This window comes from Palaemon carinicauda, chromosome 1 (assembly GCF_036898095.1).
Source record: "Palaemon carinicauda isolate YSFRI2023 chromosome 1, ASM3689809v2, whole genome shotgun sequence".
Lineage (NCBI taxonomy): Eukaryota > Metazoa > Arthropoda > Malacostraca > Decapoda > Palaemonidae > Palaemon > Palaemon carinicauda.
The window spans coordinates 200792539-200815038 of NC_090725.1; the positions used below are offsets into that span (position 1 = coordinate 200792539).

The following is a 22500-nucleotide window of genomic DNA, read 5'->3' on the forward strand; positions in this document are numbered from 1 at the left end:
TACTGTGTGTGCTGGAACCAAGCAAAATCGAAGTGTTTTACCTCACAGTCCAATAACATAAAGTGATTATAAAATCTTTAAAACTGAAAGGTTACTAGCATTAAAAACTTCTAAAGCTTGAAGGACGCTCCTTCCATCACTAACAATGATAAAATTACCCTCCTCCTCCTCCTCCAACGCTATTTCATCAATAGTGATTTGTATGCCATACAGTTCGGTAGTAAATATGAAAGCTGTTAGAGGAAGTGCACCTCTACAATTAAAAGAACTACTATATACTCTAAATCCAATGGTAGCATCAGATTTGGACTTATTAGTATATATAAAAGCTGATTCCCTATGTTCTGCAACATGTTCCATAAAAAGAGACACGGCTTCTAGGTCAGTCATATTCTTTTTAACGGCAATAAAATATTTACAAAAAGATATCTCTGATAATTTCCATGGAGGGGTTGATGATATCTTAAATAAAATCACCTAACTTCTAACTATATCAAGACTGTGTACCAATTGTTTCACCCAAGAACCATGAGGTTGAGGAGATTTTGGGTGCAACTCAAAGTATGTTGAGTGCTTTACAAGGTTTGCAGTCTGATATTCTAAAGAATTAGAAAATCTTCACAACCTAAACTAATACCAAACAATAGAGCAGAGACTAACGTTTGAAAGGTTATAAATTTTGTTTCAATATTTTATTCAGGATATAGAATAAATTATTGTCAACCCTACTTGTTTAATTTACCTATTTAATGATCCTATTCTATATTTGAGAGAGAGAGAGAGAGAGAGAGAGAGAGAGAGAGAGAGAGAGAGAGAGAGAGAAAAAAAACTATGTGAAATGCGTCCACACTCAACACGGATTCCTCTTGTACTGACTATTCGGTTTATGATATTGAATAATATTGTACCCATTTAGCTAGGGTACTTAAAAATGGCTGGTATTGCTGAGACAATCGTAGAAAAGTTATCATATTACTGTTCAGTTGACTTCACCCACACTCATTTTGAAAAGTTGAATCCTTTTTCTGCCACTATGTATGTAAAATCTTAATACAGTGGAACCTCTACATACGAATTTAATCCGTTCCAGAACCAACTTCGGATGTAGAAATTGTTCGGATGTAGAAACGAATTTTCCCATAAGAATACATTGAAATAGGATAAATCCGTGGTTGAGCCCAAAAACCTATGATAACTTCTTAATAAACTACTACACATAATTTTCCCATGAGAATAATGAACACTAAATTAGATAATAGACATGTAAATAAGAATAGACATGTAAATAAGAAGAATAGACATGTAAATAAGAAGAATTAGCAAAAAATGATAAATAAGAAACGGGTTTTTAGCGTCACTTTACCTTAGAAACTTGCTACGCAGAGAGGAGACGGACGGGCGGCGAGGAGGTAGAGAGGTTAACTACGATAAACGTACACTACCGTAACTTATTCTAACTTACACTAAGTGAACTTTAACATAACTTAGCTTATTTTTTTTTATTTTTATATTTTATATTTTTTTTTTTTACATTTCCTTTTTTTCTTTTTGATGATTACGTAATTTTAATCACTATCACTCTCTATATTTAAAATTGACAGAATTTCTTTTGCTTCACTCTTTTCCGTTTTCTGTGTTTCACTTTCTTCCGCTTCACTCTTTGCCGTTTTCTTCGATTCACTTACATCCTCTTCATCTCGAGTTCGCTTCGCAGTTTTTTTAAAGAAAGCATCGATAGATAATTGCTTGGTGCGGCTTTTCAGAATGTTTCGAAAGTGAGTTAGGCAAACATCATCGAATTGAGAAACTACACGACAAACCTGCAATTTCTTTGGATGGTATTTGTCGATGAAGTCGACCACGTCTTGATATTTTCCTAACACCTCTTTTATTTGCGCCGAACCTAACACATGTTCTACCTCCTCGCTCCCTTCCTCGTCATCACTCATGTGCTCCAACATAGCATGGAGTTCCTTGAGCTCATCCGTCGTCAGTTCGTCGTGATGTTCGGCGACGAGTTCCGTAACGTCATCTGCGTTGACCTCCAGACCCATGGACTTGCCAAGGGAGACGATTTCCTCTACGGCTTCCGCTGCACCGACCAAGGGATCAGGTTCGGGGTCAAAACCCTCGAAATCTCGGGGAGCAACAGCATCAGGCCAAAGCTTCTTCCAAGCGGAATTCAGGGTCCGTCGAGTTAATCCCACCCAAGCCTGATCTATGATCTTCAAGCAGTGCACGATGTTGAAGTGGCCCCTCCAAAATTCACGCAAAGTTAAGTTGGTGCTTTGCGTGACATTAAAGCACTGCTTAAATAAGTGCTTGGTGTACAGCTTCTTAAAATTAGAGATGACTTCATGGGCTGGAGGATAGAGGTGGTATTCGGTGGAAGATACAGCACCTTTATGAACTTAAATTCATTGAAGATATCATCTTCAAGTCCGGGGGGGTGAGCGGGTGCATTGTCAAGGCATAGCAGGCACTTTAAAGGTAATTTCTGCTCATGAAGATACTTCTTCACAGAAGGGCCGAAAACTTGGTTTACCCATTGCACAAAGAATTGCCTAGTGACCCAGGCCTTCAAGTTGGATCGCCAGAAAACATGAAGCTGATCCTTATCGACGTTGTGTGCTTTAAAGGCCCTAGGGTTCTCTGAATGGTTAACCAGTAAGGGCTTGACTTTAAAGTCCCCGCTAGCGTTGGCACATAAGGCAAGAGTCAACCGATCCTTCATTGGCTTATGCCCAGGCAATTTCTTCTCTTCGGCAGTGATGTAGATTCGACTCGGCATCTTCTTCCAAAACAGCCCGGTTTCATCACAATTAAACACCTGCTGCTCTACGAAGCCTTCTTCCTGCACGATCTTTTCGAAGTTCTTGACAAAGTCAGTTGCAGCCTTTGTGTCCGCACTAGCAGCCTCTCCGTGGCGAACAACTGAATGAATCCCGGACCGTTTCTTAAATTTCTCGAACCAGCCACGAGATGCCTTGAAATCATCTGAGGAAGGCTCGGTTGAACTCTCACCAGCATCACCCCCAGAGCTCTCCTCCTTCAAGTCCGTAAAGATGGCGTGCGCCTTCTCGCAGATAACGGTCTCGGTGATGGTGTCGCCAACGATCTCTCTATCTTTAATCCACACTAGTAAAAGTCGTTCCATCTCTTCTATGATAGGGGTACGGCGTTTGGAAATTATAGTGATCCCCTTAGAAGGTTTCACTGCTTTAATAGCTTCCTTCTATTTAAGGATTGTCGAGATCGTCGACATATTACGGCCATACTGTTTAGCAAGTTCACTCACGCGGATGCAACGCTCATGTTTTTCAATAATTTCCTGCTTAATTTCTAAAGAAAGCATTTCCTTCTTCCTTTTCTCACCACTACCACTACCACTGGCAAAACTAAGCCTTTTAGGACCCATACTTTACGTAAATTACCGTTAAAGGATGCACGTAAAAAATCACGATTAAAACAGAGTTTATAGCAGAACGCACAGAGCACAACCGCAAGAAGCCGACGAGAACAGAGGACTGACCCAAGACCCGCTAATTGAGCGTCCCTCCGAGGTCGATGTGCTGCCTTCTATCGGCGGAAATAAAAAACACTTCAGGCGCTTTGAGCACCGACTACGCGTACGTGTATTGTTTACTTCAGGTGTCGAAAAAAACATTCGGGTGTAGAGTCGGAACGTGTTCAAATTGTACTTCGCGTGTCGAAAAATTCGGATACAACCATACAACCGGTACGACGAAAATTGCTTACTTTGTGTGTCGAAATAAAATTCGGGTGTAGAGTCAAAAATTTGCTCAAATTTTACTTCGGATGTTGGAAAATTCGGATGTAGATACGTTCGTGTGCAGAGGTTCCACTGTATTTGTTTGTTTGTCACAAAAAATAGCACTAAGAATTTGTTTTCAAATAATTAATTCTATCAAAAAAAAAAAATATTAAAATGTTAGAGGCAAAGCCCTTCAAAATTACATCATTCTGGTGACAACGATTTAGATTTACCGGTAGTTCGATTTACTATAAACTTGACCTCATAACTCGTGAGGAAATTGCATAAAATTACGTGTCACGGAGATTGGAAGTCATTACTAAACAATCAATGATAGTGAATAAAATAAAAACACGATATTCTTATTGGCTATAATGATTGATGCAATGCAACTTTTCTATGAATTTTGCTTGATACGATCGGAATTAATTCCCTGCCGGGAAAAAAATTGCCATATACGTATTTTTTATTATTATCCTTACGAGATAACTAAACATTGTGAAACGAGTAGCGATACCTTTGCACGTGATTGTACCTGGGTGACTGGCACTAACAGATGGATTCAAGAACTCAATTACTTTAACATCTGAACCTTTCATAAAACTAAACATAAAAAACACTCGTAGTAATTGTTTCAGATGTTAAGCTAGTACTTTTATCACTATCCAAACACAGAATACAATCAGATACAATCAACAATCAAATTACCAGTACAAGCATATCTCGTAGAATTTTTACTTTGTGCCTTACCTTAAAAAACTGAATTCTCTTATATAAAATACAAATAAATTTCACTAGTGTCATTATGCAGCTTTACATACCTTGGGAGATGAATGTAAGATCCTGAGTATGGCAAATATTTATGGGTAATAGTTGTGAGGTCTTGAGAGTAAGTTCTCAAGCACTGTTGAACAAGGGGATCAGTTACATCTTCTTTAAGATGCACAGCTGCTAAAGATTGCAAGGTTCTAGTGACTCTAGGTGCAACAGAATGCTGAAAATATGGTAACCAGTCTAAGTTAACAAGATATGGCAAATTAAATACATAATCACACTTTGACAAACAACAATGTTCACATTCATTGATCACATCGTCGAAACAAAATTAAATACATAATCACACTTTGACAAACAACAATGTCCACATTCATTGATCACATCGTCGAAACAAAATTAAATACATAATCACACTTTGACAAACAACAATGTCCACATTCATTGAACACATCGTCGTAAAGAAAAAAAAAAGTGTAAATTGGAGAATTATTCCTTGACAAATATGAAACCTATACTAACCGATATGTCATCTGGAGGGTATATAAGAAGTTCCCGTAAGGGGTCGTTGTTTAACATCACTTTGTTCTTCGAAGCAAACTCTTCAAAGTCAATGGGGTCTGCCAGCCGAGGTTTGACCTGAAAATTCACAGAGGTTAAATAAAAAATTCAGCTATGAATGAAAAATACTGCAAAAAGGAAGTGAATTTCATTACTATAATTGGTAAAAATGACTAAGCTTCGAAAAAATTCAAACTATTTGAAAGCTTGGCCTACATGTGCACAACAATATTTTCTTCACTGAAATAGCTAAATGAAAATTAAAACGTAAATAAAAAAGTGTGCACTAAGCAAGAACAAAAGCGTCTATAACCAGTACAACTTATGAAAAAATTGCAAAAAATTTACTATATGGATGTATATATTTACTGTACATTATATTGCAAATATATTAACTAGACATACATAAATCCATATATATATATATATATATTATATATATATATATATATATATATATATATATATATATATATATATATATATATATATATATATAAATATACACACACACATATATATATATATATATAAATATACACACATATATATATATATATATATATATATATATATATATATATAAATACATGCGTAAAAATCACAGGGAAACGTGATACTTAGATGCAAAAGAACCACGAGAATCTCCGCGAAAAGGAAAATATGAAGGATAAGAAGAAGTCCAGACTAGTTTCGTGATACTTCTTCAGAGGACTGAGGACAGTATCACGAAAGTAGTCAAGTCTTGAAATTATATTTCATATTTTCAGTGTCCCTGTGGTTCTTGTGGTTAGTTTGCACATATATATATATATATATATATATATATATATATATATATATATATATATATATATATATATATATATATATACGTATATATATATATATGCAAAAGATATATTACCAAACAATTATTCTTCACCCAAGGGGGTTACTGCACTATCATTGTTCAGTGGCCACTTTCCTCTAAGTAAGGGTAGAAGATACTCTTTAGCTATGGAAAGCAACTCTACTAGGAGGAGGACACTCCAAAATCAAACCATTGTTCTCTAGTCTTGGGTATTGCCATAGTCACCATGACATGGTCTTCCACTGTCTTAAGCTAGAGTTCTCTTGTTTGAGAGTACACTCGTGCGCAATTATTCTATCTTATTTCTCTTCCTCTTGTTTTTTAAATTTTTATAGTTTACATAGGAAAGATTTCTTTTAATATTGTTACTGTTCTTAAAATACTTTATTTTTCCTTGTTTCCTTCCTTCACGGGGCTATTTTCCCTGTTGGAGCCCCTGGACTTTTGGGCTTATAGCATCCTGTTTTTCCAACAAGGAATGTAACTAAGCAAGTAATAATAATGATAATAATAATAACAATATATATATATATATATATATATATATATATATATATATATATATATATATACATATATATATATACGCATATATAAACATACTTAAATATATATAAGCATACCTATATGTACACATACATACATATATATATATATATATATATATATATATATATATATATTTATATGTATATTTATATATATATACATACCTATATACATTTTATATATATATAATATATATACATATATTATATATGAATATATATATATACATACCTATACCTATGTATATATATATATATATATATATATATATATATATATATATATATATATATATATATATACATATATATACATATATATATATATATATATATATATATATGTATATATATATATATATATATATATATATAAATATATATATATATATATATATATATATATATATATATATATATATATATATATACATACATACATATACCAAGGCACTTCCCCCAATCTTGGGGGTCGCCAACATCAAGCAAATGAAACAGAAAAGGGGACCTCTCCTCTCTACGTTCCTCCCAGCCTGACAGGGGACTGAACAGAGTTCGGCTGGTACTGCTAGGGGTGCCACAGTCCACCCTCCCACATTATCCACCACGGATGGAGCTTCATAATGCTGAATCCCCTACTGCTGTTGCCTTCGCGGTCTTCCAAGGCACCGGAGGAAGCAGCAGAGCCTACCGGAACTGCGTCACAATCGCTCGCCATTCATTCCACTTTCTAGCACGCTCTATTGCCTCTCTCACATCTATCCTCCTATCACCCAGAGCTTCCTTCACTCCATCCATCCACCCAAACCTTGGCCTTCCTCTTGTACTTCTCCCATCAACTCTTGCATTCATCACCTTCTTTAGCAGACAGCCATTTTCCATTCTCTCAACATGGTCAAACCACCTCAACACATTCATATCCACTCTAGCTGCTAACTCATTTCTTACACCCGTTCTCACCCTCACTACTTCATTCCTAACCCTATCTACTCGAGATACACCAGCCTCACTCTTTAGACACTTCATCTCAAACACATTCAATTTCTGTCTCTCCGTCACTTTCATTCCCCACAACTCCGATCCATACATCACAGTTGGTACAATCATTTTCTCATACAGAACTCTCTTTACATTCATGCCCAACCCTCTATTTTTTAAACCTCCCTTAACTGCCTCCAACATTTTGAATCCTTCATTCACTCTCTGACGTACATCTGCTTCCACTCCACCATTTGCTGCAACAACTGACCCCAAGTACTTAAACTGATCCACCTCATCAAGTAATTCTCCATTTAACATTCAACATGACATTCAACCTCGCACCACCCTCCCTTCCCGTACATCTCATAACCTTACTCTTACCCTCATTAACTCTCAACTTCCTTCTCTCACACACCCTTCCAAATTCTGTCACTAATCGGCCAAGCTTCTCTTCCGCGTCTGTAACCAGTACAGTATCATCCGCAAACAACAACTGATTTACCTCTCATTCATGGTCATTCTCGTCTACCAGTTTCAACCCTCGTCCAAGCACTCGAGCATTCACCTCTCTCACCACTCCATCAACATACAAGTTAAACAACCACGGCAACATCACACATCCCTGTCTCAGCCCCACTCTCATCGGAAACCAATTGCTCACTTCATTTCCTATCCTAACACATGCTTTACTACCTTTGTAGAAACTTTTCACTGCTTGCAACAACCTTCCACCAACTCCATATAACCTCATCACATTCCATATTGCTTCCCTATCAACTCTATCATACGCTTTCTCCAGGTCCATAAACGCAACATACACCTCCTTACCTTTTGCTAAATATTTCTTGCAAATCTGCCTAACTGTAAAAATCTGATTCATACAACCCCTACCTCTTCTAAAACCACCCTGTACTTCTAAGATTGCATTCTCTGTTTTATCCTTAATCCTATTAATCAGTACTCTACCATACATTTATCCCACCACACTCAACAAACTAATACCCCTGGAATTACAACACCCATGCACATCTCTCTTACCCTTATATAGTGGTACAATACACGCACAAACCCAATCTACTGGTACCATTGACAACACAAAACACATATTAAACAATCTCACCAACCATTCAAGTACAGTCACACCCCCTTCCTTCAACATCTCAGCTCTCACACCTTCCATACCAGATGATTTTCCTACTCTCATTTCATCTAGTCCTCTCCTCACTTCCTCTCTTGTAATCTCTCTCTCATTCTCATCTCCCATCACCGGCACCTCAACACCTGCAACAGCAATTATATCTGCCTCCCTATTATCCTCAACATTCAGTAAACTTTCAAAATATTCCGCCCAACTTTTCCTTGCCTCCTCTCCTTTTATCAACCTTCCATTTCCATCTTTTATTGTCTCTTCAATTCTTGAACCAGCCTTCCTTACTCTCTTCACTTCTTTCCAAAACTTCTCCTTATTCTCTTCATATGAATGACCCAATCCCTGACCCCACCTCAGGTCAGCTACCCTCTTTGCCTCACTTACTTTGCGCTTTGCTTCCACATTTTTCTCTCTATATCTTTCATACTTCTCTACACTATTACTCTGCAGCCATTCTTCAAAAGCCCTCTTTTTCTCTTCCACTTTTACCTTCACTCCTTCATTCCACCATTCACTGCCCTTCCTCATGCTGCCTCCAACAAACTTCTTGCCACACACATCACTTGCAATCCCAACAAAATTTTCTTTTACTAACTTCCACTCCTCCTGTAAATTACCCATTTCTCTTACTTTCACTTCGTCATATGCCATTTTCAACCTATCTTGATATTTACTTTTTACCCCCGGTTTTATTAGCTCTTCAACCCTCACTAGCTCCCTTTTACATCCACCTACTCTATTCCCCCACTCTTTTGCTACAACTAATTTTCTTTCCACCAAAAAATGATCAGACATACCGTTAGCCATACCCCTAAACATGTGCACGTCTTTCAATCTTCCAAAAATTCTTTTAGCTATCAACACATAATCACAAACGCCCTTTCTACCACTCTTCCATTTGCCACTCTTACCCATGTATACTTGTTTTATCTCTCTTTTTGAAAAAGCTAAAACTTATCACCATCTCTTGCTCAACACATATATCTACCAGTCTCTCACCACTCATTTTCACCTGGTACGCCATACTTCCCAATGACACCTTCTACCTCCCCAGCGCCCACTCTAGCATTTAAGTAACCCATGACAACTACATAATTCCTTCTACCCAGTCCTCCTATACACCTAGTTAATTCATTCCAGAACTCATTTCGCTCTTCTTCACTTTTCTCACAGCCTGGTCCATACGCACTGACAAAAGCCCAACATTCCCTACCCAACCTAACCCTTACCCACATTAACCTAGATGATATCTCCTTCCATTCCACTACTTTACCTGTCATCCATTCACTCAGCAATAAAGCCACACCTTCTCTTGCTCTTTTCCCCTTTCAATCCCAGACACTCTACCAGACATTTCACCAAACATCACTTCACCTTTCCCTTTTATCTTTGTCTCACAAAAAGCCAATATATCCATCCTTCTATTCCTAAACATACATCCAATCTTACATCTTTTACTCTCTATCGTACTACATCCACGCACATTCAAACACCCCAAAACTATGGTGCGGGGAGCAGTCACTCTCCCCCCAGCTCCACTTCTTTGATGTCTCACAGGATTATAATACGAGAGGGGGTTCCCAGCCTTCTCGTCCCATCCCTTTTAGTCGCCTCTTACAACACGCAGGAATACGTTGGCGCTATTCTAATTGTTTTTATGCCTCCGTGGCCACAGGGGGCTATGTATATATATACAATATATATATATATATATATATATATATATATATATATATATATATATATATACACATACATATATGTACCTATATACATATATATAATATATATATGTATATCATATATATAAATATATATATACATACCTATATAAATATATATATATATATATATATATATATATATAATGTATATATAATGTATGTATATATATACATATATATGAATATATATACATATACATGAATATATATATATAAATATATGTATAGTGTATATATCTATCTATCTATCTATATATATATATATATATATATATATATATATATATATATATATATATATATATACTGTATACACACACACACACACACATATATATATATATATATATATATATATATATAATTTATTTATTTATATATTCATATATAAATAAATATGTATATACATATATATATATATATATATATATATATATATATGTGTGTGTGTGTGTGTGTGTTTGCATGTATACTCTATGTGTGTATGTATATATATATATATATATATATATATATATATATATATATATATATATGAATATATATATATACATATATGTATATATATATATATATATATATACATATATATATACATATATATATATATATATATATATATATATATATATATATATATATATATATGTATATAGGTACATATATGTATATACATATATATATATATATATATATATATGTATATATATTATATATATATGTATATAGGTACATATATGTATATACATATATATATATATATATATATATATATATATATATATATATATATATATATATATATATATATTCATATATATATATATATATATATATATATATATATATATATATATATAAAGTAATATGTAACAGACATACCAGCAGAGCGAAAATCTGTGTATAATTGGTGACCTTTGGGTCAATGATGTCTAGCTCTCCTAACGAACTAACCACTGCCTACATGCAGTCACCTAACACCACAAACAACCCACTCCGTTATTTTCATGTAATCCACTTATTATACCTTAGGTTTTATTAGAATAATTGTATAACATCGTAATGTAGAAACTTAATTTTACATCATTTCCCTAATAAAATACTGAACCATTTATAACACTAAATAAACTACTTATAAATTTCATTCTAAATCCAAAATCCTTAAAATCTAACTTTTAAATTTTATTTTGAAGTTTATTGTTACATGACAAATATAGAAAGGTTTAGCTATCTATAGGGGTATTACTTTCGGCGAAGCTGAAAGGATGAGCCCTTACAATTTAGCAAGGGTTAACCAACCATCCTGGTCGTTAGAGGAGGGTGGGGGTGGGGTGTAGCTAGCTACCCCTTACACTGTGACTGTGCTTCACTTTTCTTGGAGGTAGGACTTCATGGGGAACAGGGTCGGTGGTAAGTTTGTACAAATAGCTAAAGGTTTGTATCATTTGGAATAATACAAATTATTTCCAAATTTGTCATTTGTTCCGTAACTGGAATACAAACTCACGCTTTTTATAGGGGTGACTCACCCATTAGGAGGGTGGATGTCCCTGCCAATCTGGCTTTTTGGCTATACCCAGGGTCTCCTTTTTATGAGTAGGTTAGAACCAAAAATAAGGAGATCCTAAAACTTTGCTAAACCTTGCTACGCAAGGTCTAAGGCCTACGCAAGCATTGCGTTAAGATATTAGCAGTATGACTGTCAAATTAAAAGTTATTCCGAGTCTTTGTAGGACACAACTGAGATGACCAAAGCTTTTCCAATACAACCACGCTGGGGTAACAGTATTGACCTAATGCAGTGATTGAGGCCAGCTTGCACATAGAACCCAGCCTAATGCTTTCCCAAAGAGAGGGGAGGATGAAGAAAAGAAAAAGAGCCAGTCATTCCTTTTCTTTCACGCATACAAAACCGGGTAACAGTTCCCTCAACCTTCTGCTACTTGTCCAATAAGGAGATTGAGGTACTAAACTAGATGTTGTGCAGCAACCACATGACCGATAGAGAACATATCAAGTCTCCTGTGGGTCACATCTTGCAGGCAATGAGCTCTGAAAGTCGTCTGGCACTTCCACACCCAGACTTGTAAAACCTGCATCACGGAGTGATTTCTTCTGAAGGACAGAGACATAGCTATGCCCCTAATATCGTGAGCTCTGCGTCAATGTCTCAGTGCTGAGGAAGGGTTGCCACCGAGTCTGCTAGGATCAGCCAGTTGTCCAGATACCTATGGTGTTTTTGGTGATCCTCCCATTGTTCCTCATGGTGCTGACGAAAAGTGAAGGCACTTGGGGACAGGCTGCTGCTGTTCTCTTAAGAGAGAGCCTCGAACTTCTTCTTACTGGGCAAAGTAACAGATGATCTGGGTTGTCACTTACAGAGCAGCGACTTGTTATCCGAAAGGAGTCAAATCTGGGATCCATCACCCCTAGATTCTGAGTCTTGGCAACAAACTCAGAGACGAAGCTGTACGTTACCTCTCCCCATCCCCTTTAATTGGCGATGTCGTAGAAGGGACCATGTACTTCAGTGAATCGTTTGGCCAAAGCCAAGGCGTGCAGGAACACCGTCTTCAAAGTCAGGTGGCAGTGTGTTTCCTAGCGTAATAGTTCGTTGGGGGGCCACTTTAGATACCCGAAAACTCGAACCACGTTCCAAAGGGGAGGTCTTGCTTCCGACTGAGGACAGGTAAGTTCGTAACTCTGTATGAGTAAGGAAAGTTCTAGCGATGAGGAGATGTCAATTTCTTTCAGTTTGAGGGAGAGGCTCACGGCTGAGCGATAGTCTTTCACTACCGAAACTGAAAAGAGCATCTCCTGCCGAAAATACACGAAGAACTCCGCTATTGCTGGAATAATAGCATTGAGTGGAGAGACGCACCTTCCACACACTAACCACAAAAAATGTTCTGCTTTAACTGGTAGACTGCTGCTGAGGACTTCTGCATATATGCAAACATCCTTTTCCAACTTATGAAAATCCTCTCTGAGTGAGAAGATGCTGGATAGTCTCCAGGCGTGAAGTTGAAGCAAAGCTACGGCTTTGTGGTAGATGATGACGTGTGGTTGTCTGAGCAGATAGTGTCGGGGAGGTAGTTCTCTTGGTGGATCCGTCAGGAGCTGCAGAAGATACGGGAACCATTTCACATGATGCCATAGCGAACCTAAGAGAGTCATTGAAAGGTTGACCAATGTTCGATGTTCTAGCCTTGTTGTGTACCCTTCACATCGGACAGAACAGGGGAAAGGTGTAAAGGTTGATGTTGTCCCACCATTGTTGGAATGCAACTTGCTAGAGAGCCTTGGGGGTCTGGGACTGGGGAGCAGTACAGCAGGAGCCTTTAGTGCTGGACAAGTGCAAACAGATCCACAATCAGAGAACCCCACAAAGCCAGGACTTTGTTGGCTACTAGATGATCCAAGGACCATTTGGTATCCACTATCTTAGATGTCTGCTCAGATTGTCGGCGAGCACATTCCTCTTGCCTGGAATGAAGCGGGCTGATAGCTGTACAGAGTGGACTTCAGCCCATTCAGTATTTCTACTGCTAGATGGGATAAGGGCTGTGAAAAAGTACCTACTTGCTTGTTGATGTAAGCCACAATTGTGGTGTTGTCGCTAATCACCACCACTGAGTAGCCCACCAGAACTGATGGAATTGTTGAAGGTCCAGGAAGATGGCCTTCATCTTTATGAGATTTGTGGAGATACTTTTTAGACTCTGACCAAAGGTCTGAGACCATTTGGTGCAGAACGTGGGACCCCACCCTTCTTTTGATACGTTGGAAAAAACATCAGTCCAGGGGAGGATGAGAAGATCTACACATTCCGCAGGTTCTCATCTGCCACAAATCATTCGAAGTCTGTCAGTTTTTCTGGCCCCATGAGGATCAGAATGTTTGGGAATCAAAAACCTGATTCTAATTGGACATCAGTCGCCACTGAAGAGATCGAATCCTGGGACCAGCATTGTGAACTAGATGGGCCAGGGATGATAGGTATCCCAATAGACATAGCCACTTCTGGGCTGGGAGTTCTTTTTGTCTCAGAAAAAGTCTTATTATCCTGTAGTCTGATGGGAAGGCTTTGTGGAGATTGGTGTCTAAAATCATTCCCAGGTAGTATACCAATCTCTGAGGGGAAGTAGGGAAGATTTCTCGAGGTTTAACATGATCCCCAGATCTTAGCAAAGCCTCAGAAGTTTGTCTCAGTACTGATGAAGGGTTGCCACCGAGTATGCTAGGATCAAACAGTTGTTCAGATACCAATCCTGTGAGCCCAGGATGATACTAGGACGAACACTCTGGTAAAGAGTTGGGGTGCTGTGGAGAGACTGAAGTACAGTACCCTGAACTGGTATTTCCTGGTGTCTAAGCGGAATCTTAGATACTGCCTTAAAGACGGATGGATTGGGATCGGGAAGTAGGCGTCCTTTAGGTCCAGTGTGAACATGAAGTCCTGAGGTCTTACCACTTGTCTGACCATGTCTACCGTCTCCATGCTGAACGAAATCTGTTTGACAAACTTGTTCAGAGCCGAGAGGTCGATGACTAGTTTCCAGCCTCCAGACGCCTTTTTCACAAGAAAGAGTTGACTTAAGAAGTCGGGGGAGTCGTTGAGGATCTCCTGGAGAGCGTCCTTCTCCAACATAGTCTGGACTTCTGCCCAAAGGGCTAGCCCCTTTGCTGATCCCATCACAAGGATTCTATTGTCATTGGATACCCTAAACAAATCGGGGAGACTGTCCAGGGATCAGCACCGAGCTGCTTCCACCTGTCCCAGCAGCCTGGCAGCATCCCCCTACTGGTGGACAAGCAGGGCGTTTGCACCCACTGCCGCTCCCTCTAGTATGTTTTCCTCCCCTGGAGGACTTGGAGCCTTTCTTGTCCTTGAATGGAAAGGACTTCTTCAACAACTCTTTCTTGGCTGCCAATTTGCTTGTCGAGGCTTTGGGTTGGTTGGGCTGCGGAGGAGCTGGTGGTCTGTAGGGCTGGGATGTTAAGACCCTATGTAGGAGAGAGTCCTACATAGTTCGAACAAAGAGGAACCCTCTAGAGAGGAGTTCCTGAGCCTTGCAATCTTGGCATTAGGGACTTGGTGATGGAACCTCTCAGATACCGAGTCGCTGCGCTGTAAGATGGTGTTGGCCCACAAGTGCACCACTTGGTGGGCCAGGAACTCATTGGTCCAGGTACCCAAGAGGAAGGTGGTTTCCACTGCTTTCTTGGTACTTTCTTTGGAAAAGTCCTCAGTCCGTACCATGAATCCCGAGGATCCTAGCCATAGATCTAGTTACGAAGTAACCTGCATGGCATACTTCACGACCTTTTCCTGGTTAAGGATCTCTGCTGCCGAGAATGTAACTTGAGGGCCAGAGAGTTTTTCCAGAGAGACCACTTTTGTCAGTTCTTCCAGAGAGTGATGAAGAAGAGAAGCTGGTCGAGGCTTGTCAAAGACCTCGTAATACCTCCTTTGCTGAACACAAGGAGGTTAGAGGAGCTTGGCGCATGAACCTGAACGAAGGGAGGAGAAGAATTCGGAGAGATGGGTGGCAATCTTACGTCGGGCACTTTTCAGCCCCTGAAAAGTGCTGCACTGAACTTTGTGGGCTTTTGAGTGCCGACACAGTCTAAGACTGTGTCTTTGCCCTCCTGAGGAGCCATCTCTGGGTCAGACAAGCCGTTGAGGGCCCTCAGCAAAGTCAGAATGAACCGGATGGCATGTTCTGACTCCTGTTCTCCTTCTGAAACGAGGCTGGCAGCAAAATCTCCACCATCTACTACTGGGAGCTCATCTCAGAGTGGGTCGCAGTTGTCTTTAGGGTGGCTGACTGTCCTGAACCGTTCTGCGGGTCCGGAGGTCTTCAAAGAGGAATTAGGCATCGTCTTGGAGTCCTTACTCTCCTTACACGAAAGAAGATAGGCTTCCAGCATGGATGGTCTGGACTTCCTAGAAACCTCTGAAGACATGACAGTACTGTCAAAGGGCAAGTCCTCCTCTAAAAGTGGTAGGGGGGAGACTGGAGTGGGCTAAACACATGACTCCCTTGGCAGTGGTGACAAAGAGTCAAGAGAGTGGGAGAAGGAGAACCTGAGAGGTTCAACCTTTTCTCGACGGCCTAACTGGAGTCAGCTTTACCCTCGACAAAGAATCAATCTCAGGAACTCCTCTTTTCCTCTTCAGGGAGGAGACAGCCTTGGTCCCTTGCCGTTTGTCTGCCGGAACCGAAGATTGCTGGAGGTTCTCAGAGGCTTCTGAGGTGCAGACTGAAAGGCCAAGTCCAAAAGCCTGCATCACTACCCTGTCAATAGCTCTAAACCAAAGCAGTCTGCTGACACTGGTGCTGTCTGAAAGATCCCCTGAAGGGAAGGAAGATGAAGACTCCCTTTGAGGAGTCTTGTCTGGTGCTGAAGGCTTATGTGGGTTCGCCTTGCTGTCTGAAAGATCCCCTGAAGGGAAGGAAGATGAAGACTCCTTTTGAGGAGTCTTGTCTGGTGCTGAAGGCTTATGTGGGTTCGCCTTGGGGGCCAGTAACTTTGGTATCTTAAATTCCCCTAGAATGCCCTTTCCCTTCTTCCCCAAAAGTAGCACTGTTATGCATTTGCAGGGAGGGGAATGGGGCGATGGTGACATGTGCAGAGGAACTCTGCCCTTCCTCAAAGAGAGGACCAATGATCTGGAGGACAATAACCTACCTTTCCGCTCCTGCTCTTCTACTCTGTGATCAACTACCTGTGTCTTGGAGGCCTGTCTCTTGCCTTCGGTTCTGATCATTAAGCAAACCTAGGTTGCTGAAGCATCGGTGAATCCCTCCACATTGATGAACGTCTTTGTGTTGCCTCAATGGAGAATGCTTCTGCAGTGGAGAGCGTCGGAGAATAAAAGAACACTGATGAACTGGCGATCGTTGACGAGTTGGCCAGTGTTAACGTGCTGGTGATCGTTGACAAGCTGGCAAGCATTGGCGAACTGATGAGGGCTGACTCATAGGCGAACGCTGATGCAGAGGTGACGGTTAACGAGTTGGAGGGTGTTGGTGCACCACAGATTGCTGACCCGCGGGCGAGCGCTGACGCGGCAAATGTTCATACTTAGGTGAATGCTGACACAGCGAACAGTGACACTTGGGAGAGCGATGATGACCGCTTACTGCAGAAACCTCTGTAGGTGTTTTACGAGAGGTTGGGCGATGGGAAGCAGGAACACAGCTGGGCGAATGCCGTTCCAACATGACAAGTTGCTTTGCGGAACGGTGGTGAAGCATAAAGGCACGATGGGTTGGAGAGCAACATTTTGGAATGCGGTCAGCAGACGAACGAAGATCAAGGTCATCATGACGAGCAGGCGATTGACGAGTAGGGGATCGACGAGTGGTAGGATATCGAGAAACAGGAGACTGAGTGGAAGACAGACGAGCAGAAGGTCAGCAAGTAGGTATTCAGAGAAACGAAGGCTGCGACAGGATGTGCCCTTCAGAAGGACAAACATCCTCCGAAAGGGGTCACGAGCAATCCTTTGGCGGGGATTCATGAACAGGAATTTGATGACGAACAGCAGAGTCGGCAGGAGAAGGTCCGGAGGCAGGCAATGGTTGGGAACCAGGAGACGTCAGACGAGAAGGCTCCTCCTCAGAGGAGGGCTGCGTGGACGAAGCTGGTGAGCCAAAGAGGCGTTTCTTCAATGATGGTGAAGGAGCACCTCTAAGACGACGAGGAGGGCGAGCATAACTGGGTTGACGACCACAATGATGCCCCATGGGGGCAGGTGGATAACCGAGCTGACCATCAGCAGCAGCAGCAGTCCTCTGGAGATGAGTCTCTAAGAGCGAACTCCCTGGGAAGAGAGAAACACTCACAGGAGAGACATGCCTAGGACTTTGCTCCCTTCCACCGGAAGGATGGTCAGCAATGGGGGAAACACAGTGTCCTGCAATAGTGGAAGAAGCAGAAGAGGCAGGAATGTCTGCCAGCAGGACAGTAGACAAGTCCTATGACACTACAGCGTCGACAAAGGCCAAAGGGTCTGCCTCCAAAGTTGATGAAAGCTACAAACCAGCACCCCGGGGAGCAGCTACAGCGGGGCCTCCTTGGAGGTCGGACCCAGTCACCCCAAGGATGGCCAAACCCAAAACAAAGGAGAAAGTGACATGGAACCCCCACGGGGGAGAGGCGGGGCCACTTCGCTAGGAGAAGCGACACAGTCTCTCAAGGACCAAGGTTGTCCAGGAGTTAAGCAGCCTGTGCTACTGCTCGACAGTCCCACGGAGGAAACCGAATGAACAGGAACTTCGAAAAAGGTCAGGAAGTAGAAGAAGCCTTGGGTCTCTTCTACTTCAAAGTAACCTTCAGAGGAGAAAAGTCCTGGTTAGATGTCTTGCGCCGTCACTCAAACCTTTCCCACTCGGAGGCCGACCACTCCCAACACTCATTACACTTGTTTAACTCATCACACTGTACCAACCATGTGTCACATGATCGTATATAGTTCATTTTGTGCTTGTATCTTCGCTCTCCCCTCGCACTGAAAAGAACCTGAAAAATCATGTCTGCTTTTCTCCCTCCTTCGTCACATTGGTCACCCCGGAGTGACTTGCTCCTTCCGCCTCCACCCCCCCCCCCCCCACCCACCGCCTCTCACCGTTACTATGACGCCGTCAACGCATACCTTCTGCAGCAGTACTCGCTGTCGCCAGCCGCCCGTATAGCAAAGCTTTTTCAGCTCTCTCAACAACCGTTGGGGGACCAAAGGGCTTCGCTCCCGTCGGGAAAATGACCAGTGTCACTCACCTACAACCTGCCGCACACGGCTCTCCTCGTGAGGTGAACCTACTTCATGCCCTTGGGGTAAGCCGTTTACCCAAACCTGTATGCGCTGCCATACCCGATGTCGATAGTTTACCCATAAAGGACTTGATGACCAAAGCTGACGCCCTTATGGACAGCCACTTCATGACCTTCAAAATCTCCATCAACGCCTCCACTCCTGACGAAGAGGACACCTATTCAACTTCAACCGAAGCTGATGTGAATGCCGTAGGACACACACGCCTATGAATGCCATAGGCCTATGAATGCCGTAGGACACACTCGACTATGAATGCCGTAGGACACACACGCCTATGAATGCCGTAGGACACACACGCCTATGAATGCCGTAGGACACACACGCCTATGAATGCCGTAGGACATACACGCCTACCCCGTGACGAGACGGAGCGGCGACAAAGCCACCCATCATCCACCACTCGCTCGCGCCCCAACCAACGACTTCTACAGCCACTCACTGCCGCTAATCGGCGCAGTTTTTTACTACTACCTCTCCAGATTCAGGGTGCCCTATTTAACATTTTCAGTATGTCATTTTTAGGGGGGGAGCCATGTACCAACCGTGTGTCACACAATCGTACATAGTTCATTTTGTGCTTGTATCTTCGCTCTTCCCTCGCACTAAAAAGAACCTGAAAAATGATGTTTGCTTTTCTCTTCTGCAACAGTGTCGATTTTTGAACATGAAAATTCTTGTTGCTTTGAGATTTTGTATATAAAGGAGAGTGTTCTACAATAAACTCAATCAGTTGCTTTCATCCTGCCTTTGAGTCACAACCTTTCTCTCACCACGTCACATTGGTGACCCCGGAGTGACTTGCTCCTACCGCCTCCACCCCCCCCCCCACCGCCTCTCACCGTTACTATGACGCCGTCAACGCATACCTTCTGCAGCAGTACTCGCCGTCGCCAGCCGCCCGTATAGCAAAGCATTTTCAGCTCTCTCAACAACCATTGGGGGACCAAAGGGCTTCGCTCCCCTCAGGAAAATGACCAGTGTCACTCACCTACAACCTGCCGCACACGGCTCTCCTCGTGAGGTGAACCTACTTCATGCCCTTGGGGTAAGCCGTTTACCCAAACCTGTATGCACTGCCATACCCGATGTCGATAGTTTACCCATAAAGGACTTGATGACCAAAGCTGATGCCCTTATGGACAGCCACTTCATGACCTTCAAAACCTCCATCAACGCCTCCACTCCTGACGAAGAGGACACTTATTCCACTTCAACCGAAGCTGATGTGAATGCCGTAGGACACACACGCCTATGAATGTCATAGGCCTATGAATGCCGTAGGACACACTCGCCTATGAATGCCGTAGGACACACACGCCTATGAATGCCGTAGGACACACACGCCTATGAATGCCGTAGGACACACACGCCTATGAATGCCGTAGGACATACATGCCTACCCCGTGACGAACCGGAGCAGCGACAAAGCCACCCATCATCCACCACTCGCTCACGCCCCAACCAACGACTTCTACAGCCACTCACTGCCGCTAATCGGCGCAGTTTTTTACTACTACCTCTCCAGATTCAGGGCGCTCTATTAACATTTTCAGTATGTCATTTTTAGGGGGGGAGCCATGTACCAACCGTGTGTCACCCAATCGTACATAGTTCATTTTGTGCTTGTATCTTCGCTCTCCCTTTGCACTAAAAAGAACCTGAAAAATCATGTCTGCTTTTCTCCTCTGTAACAGTGTCGATTTTTGAACATGAAAATTCTTGTTGCTTTGAAATTTTGTATATAAAGGAGAGTATTCTACAATAAACTCACTCAGTTGCTTTCATCCTGTCTTTGAGTCACAACCTTCTCCTACCCAGTCACATCCCCGTCACAAAACGTTGGCACCTGCAGACAGGGTAAAGGCTATGAGGATCCATGTCCTCAGCACACATAAAGGTACTGCAGGTGTGTCCCTCAGGGCTAGGGCAGGTATGCATGGCCGCAGGAAGAAGCCAACACACACAAACAATGGAAAGAATAAGCAGAAAAAGACTAATGGCCTCGACCACATTCCGTTTCCCCGGAATATAGCTGGCCATCAGGGAGATGGCATTGTCCTCGGCCAAGGAAAAGATGTCTACTGTCAGGTTGTGGATGCCATGGGATCGCAGGCCGCCCTGTTTCCTAACGTCTGCGGCTACAGTGGCATTATCGCTCATCAGGGCCACCTTCCTTCCCACTAAAGTCCTCAAGGACATGGAGAGCTTTTTGGACCTCTTCAGCTTGAGCTCGTTTATGTGGATGGATTTCTCTTCCGGGGACCAGAGGCCCTCGGCCATCCTGTCCAGAAGATGGGCTCGCCATCCCCCCCTGGATGCATCCGTAAACAGAAGTAGTTCCGGGGGAGAGTCTAGCAGTGAGACTCCTGCTCGCTTGTTCCTTGGGTCCAGCCACCACCGGAGGGCCTCCCTGGTTGACTGGGACGGGGGTTTCTTTGTAGATGGGAGCAGCCTTGCCAGAGCCTGAATCTCCTTTTAGGTCCCACTGGGCTGGTCGCAACATCAGCCTCACCCTGGGCTCCAGTTTCTCCAGAGACACCAGGTGCCCTATCAGTCTTTGCCACTCCTTCAGCGACGCCGGCTACCCCCTGGTGAAGGGTTCCGCTATGCTCTACAAGTTGCCGATCCTCTCCCTTGTCGGGAAGGCCTTTACCTGCATGGAGCAAATTTCCTTTCCCAGGTACACTCGTGGTGGGGGAAGGTTTCGACTTCTCCCACTTCAATTCTACCCCTAGTTCTGCACAGAATACCACTAATTTGTCCCCTTGTTCTGACAACTGCTCCCTGGATTCTGGTTGGAGCAACCAGTCGTCGAGGTATCTCAACACTCTTATTCCTCTCTTGGGGGCCCACTCGGAAACCAGGGAAAAGATTCTCGTAAGGACCTGAGAAGCGGTCGACAGACAGAAGCACAGAGTGCGGAACTGAAGACTTTTTCTCCCCACTTGAACTTGAGGTACTTCCTGCTGGACGGGTGCAATGGGATAGCATAAAGTCCCCTTCCCTATGGCTGCTAGGGCCATTCTGGCCATTTCCATCTTGAATGTGATCTTGGCAATGAAACGGTTGAGGGCCCAGAGGTCTATCACTGGTCGCCACCAACCTGAGTCCTTTTCCACCAGGAATAGTCGACTGAAGAAGCCCAGCTGTTCTGGGGGCAGAGCCTGGATAGCATCTTTGGAGAGGAGGTTTGAACCTCCCCCTCCACGGTTCTCCGCCATGCTTCCTCCTCGGGGTGTAAGGGGGAGATCTCAAGTCCCGGGACCAAAGGAGGTGTAGGGCCTTTGAG

The 22500-nt window shown here is 42.3% G+C and overlaps 1 protein-coding gene across 1 annotated transcript in view; it reads right to left on the minus strand.

Moving 5' to 3' along the window:
- The window catches only part of Ziz (dedicator of cytokinesis protein Ziz), a 573699-nt gene that overhangs the window by 420069 nt on the left and 131130 nt on the right, over nt 1–22500 (minus strand). Inside the window, exons 3-4 of the mRNA XM_068386849.1 lie at nt 5072–5188; nt 4597–4769 (exon numbers count right to left, since the gene is read on the minus strand). Coding sequence (XP_068242950.1) covers nt 4597–4769; nt 5072–5188 — 290 coding nt within the window. The remainder of the gene's footprint in view (nt 1–4596; nt 4770–5071; nt 5189–22500) is intronic.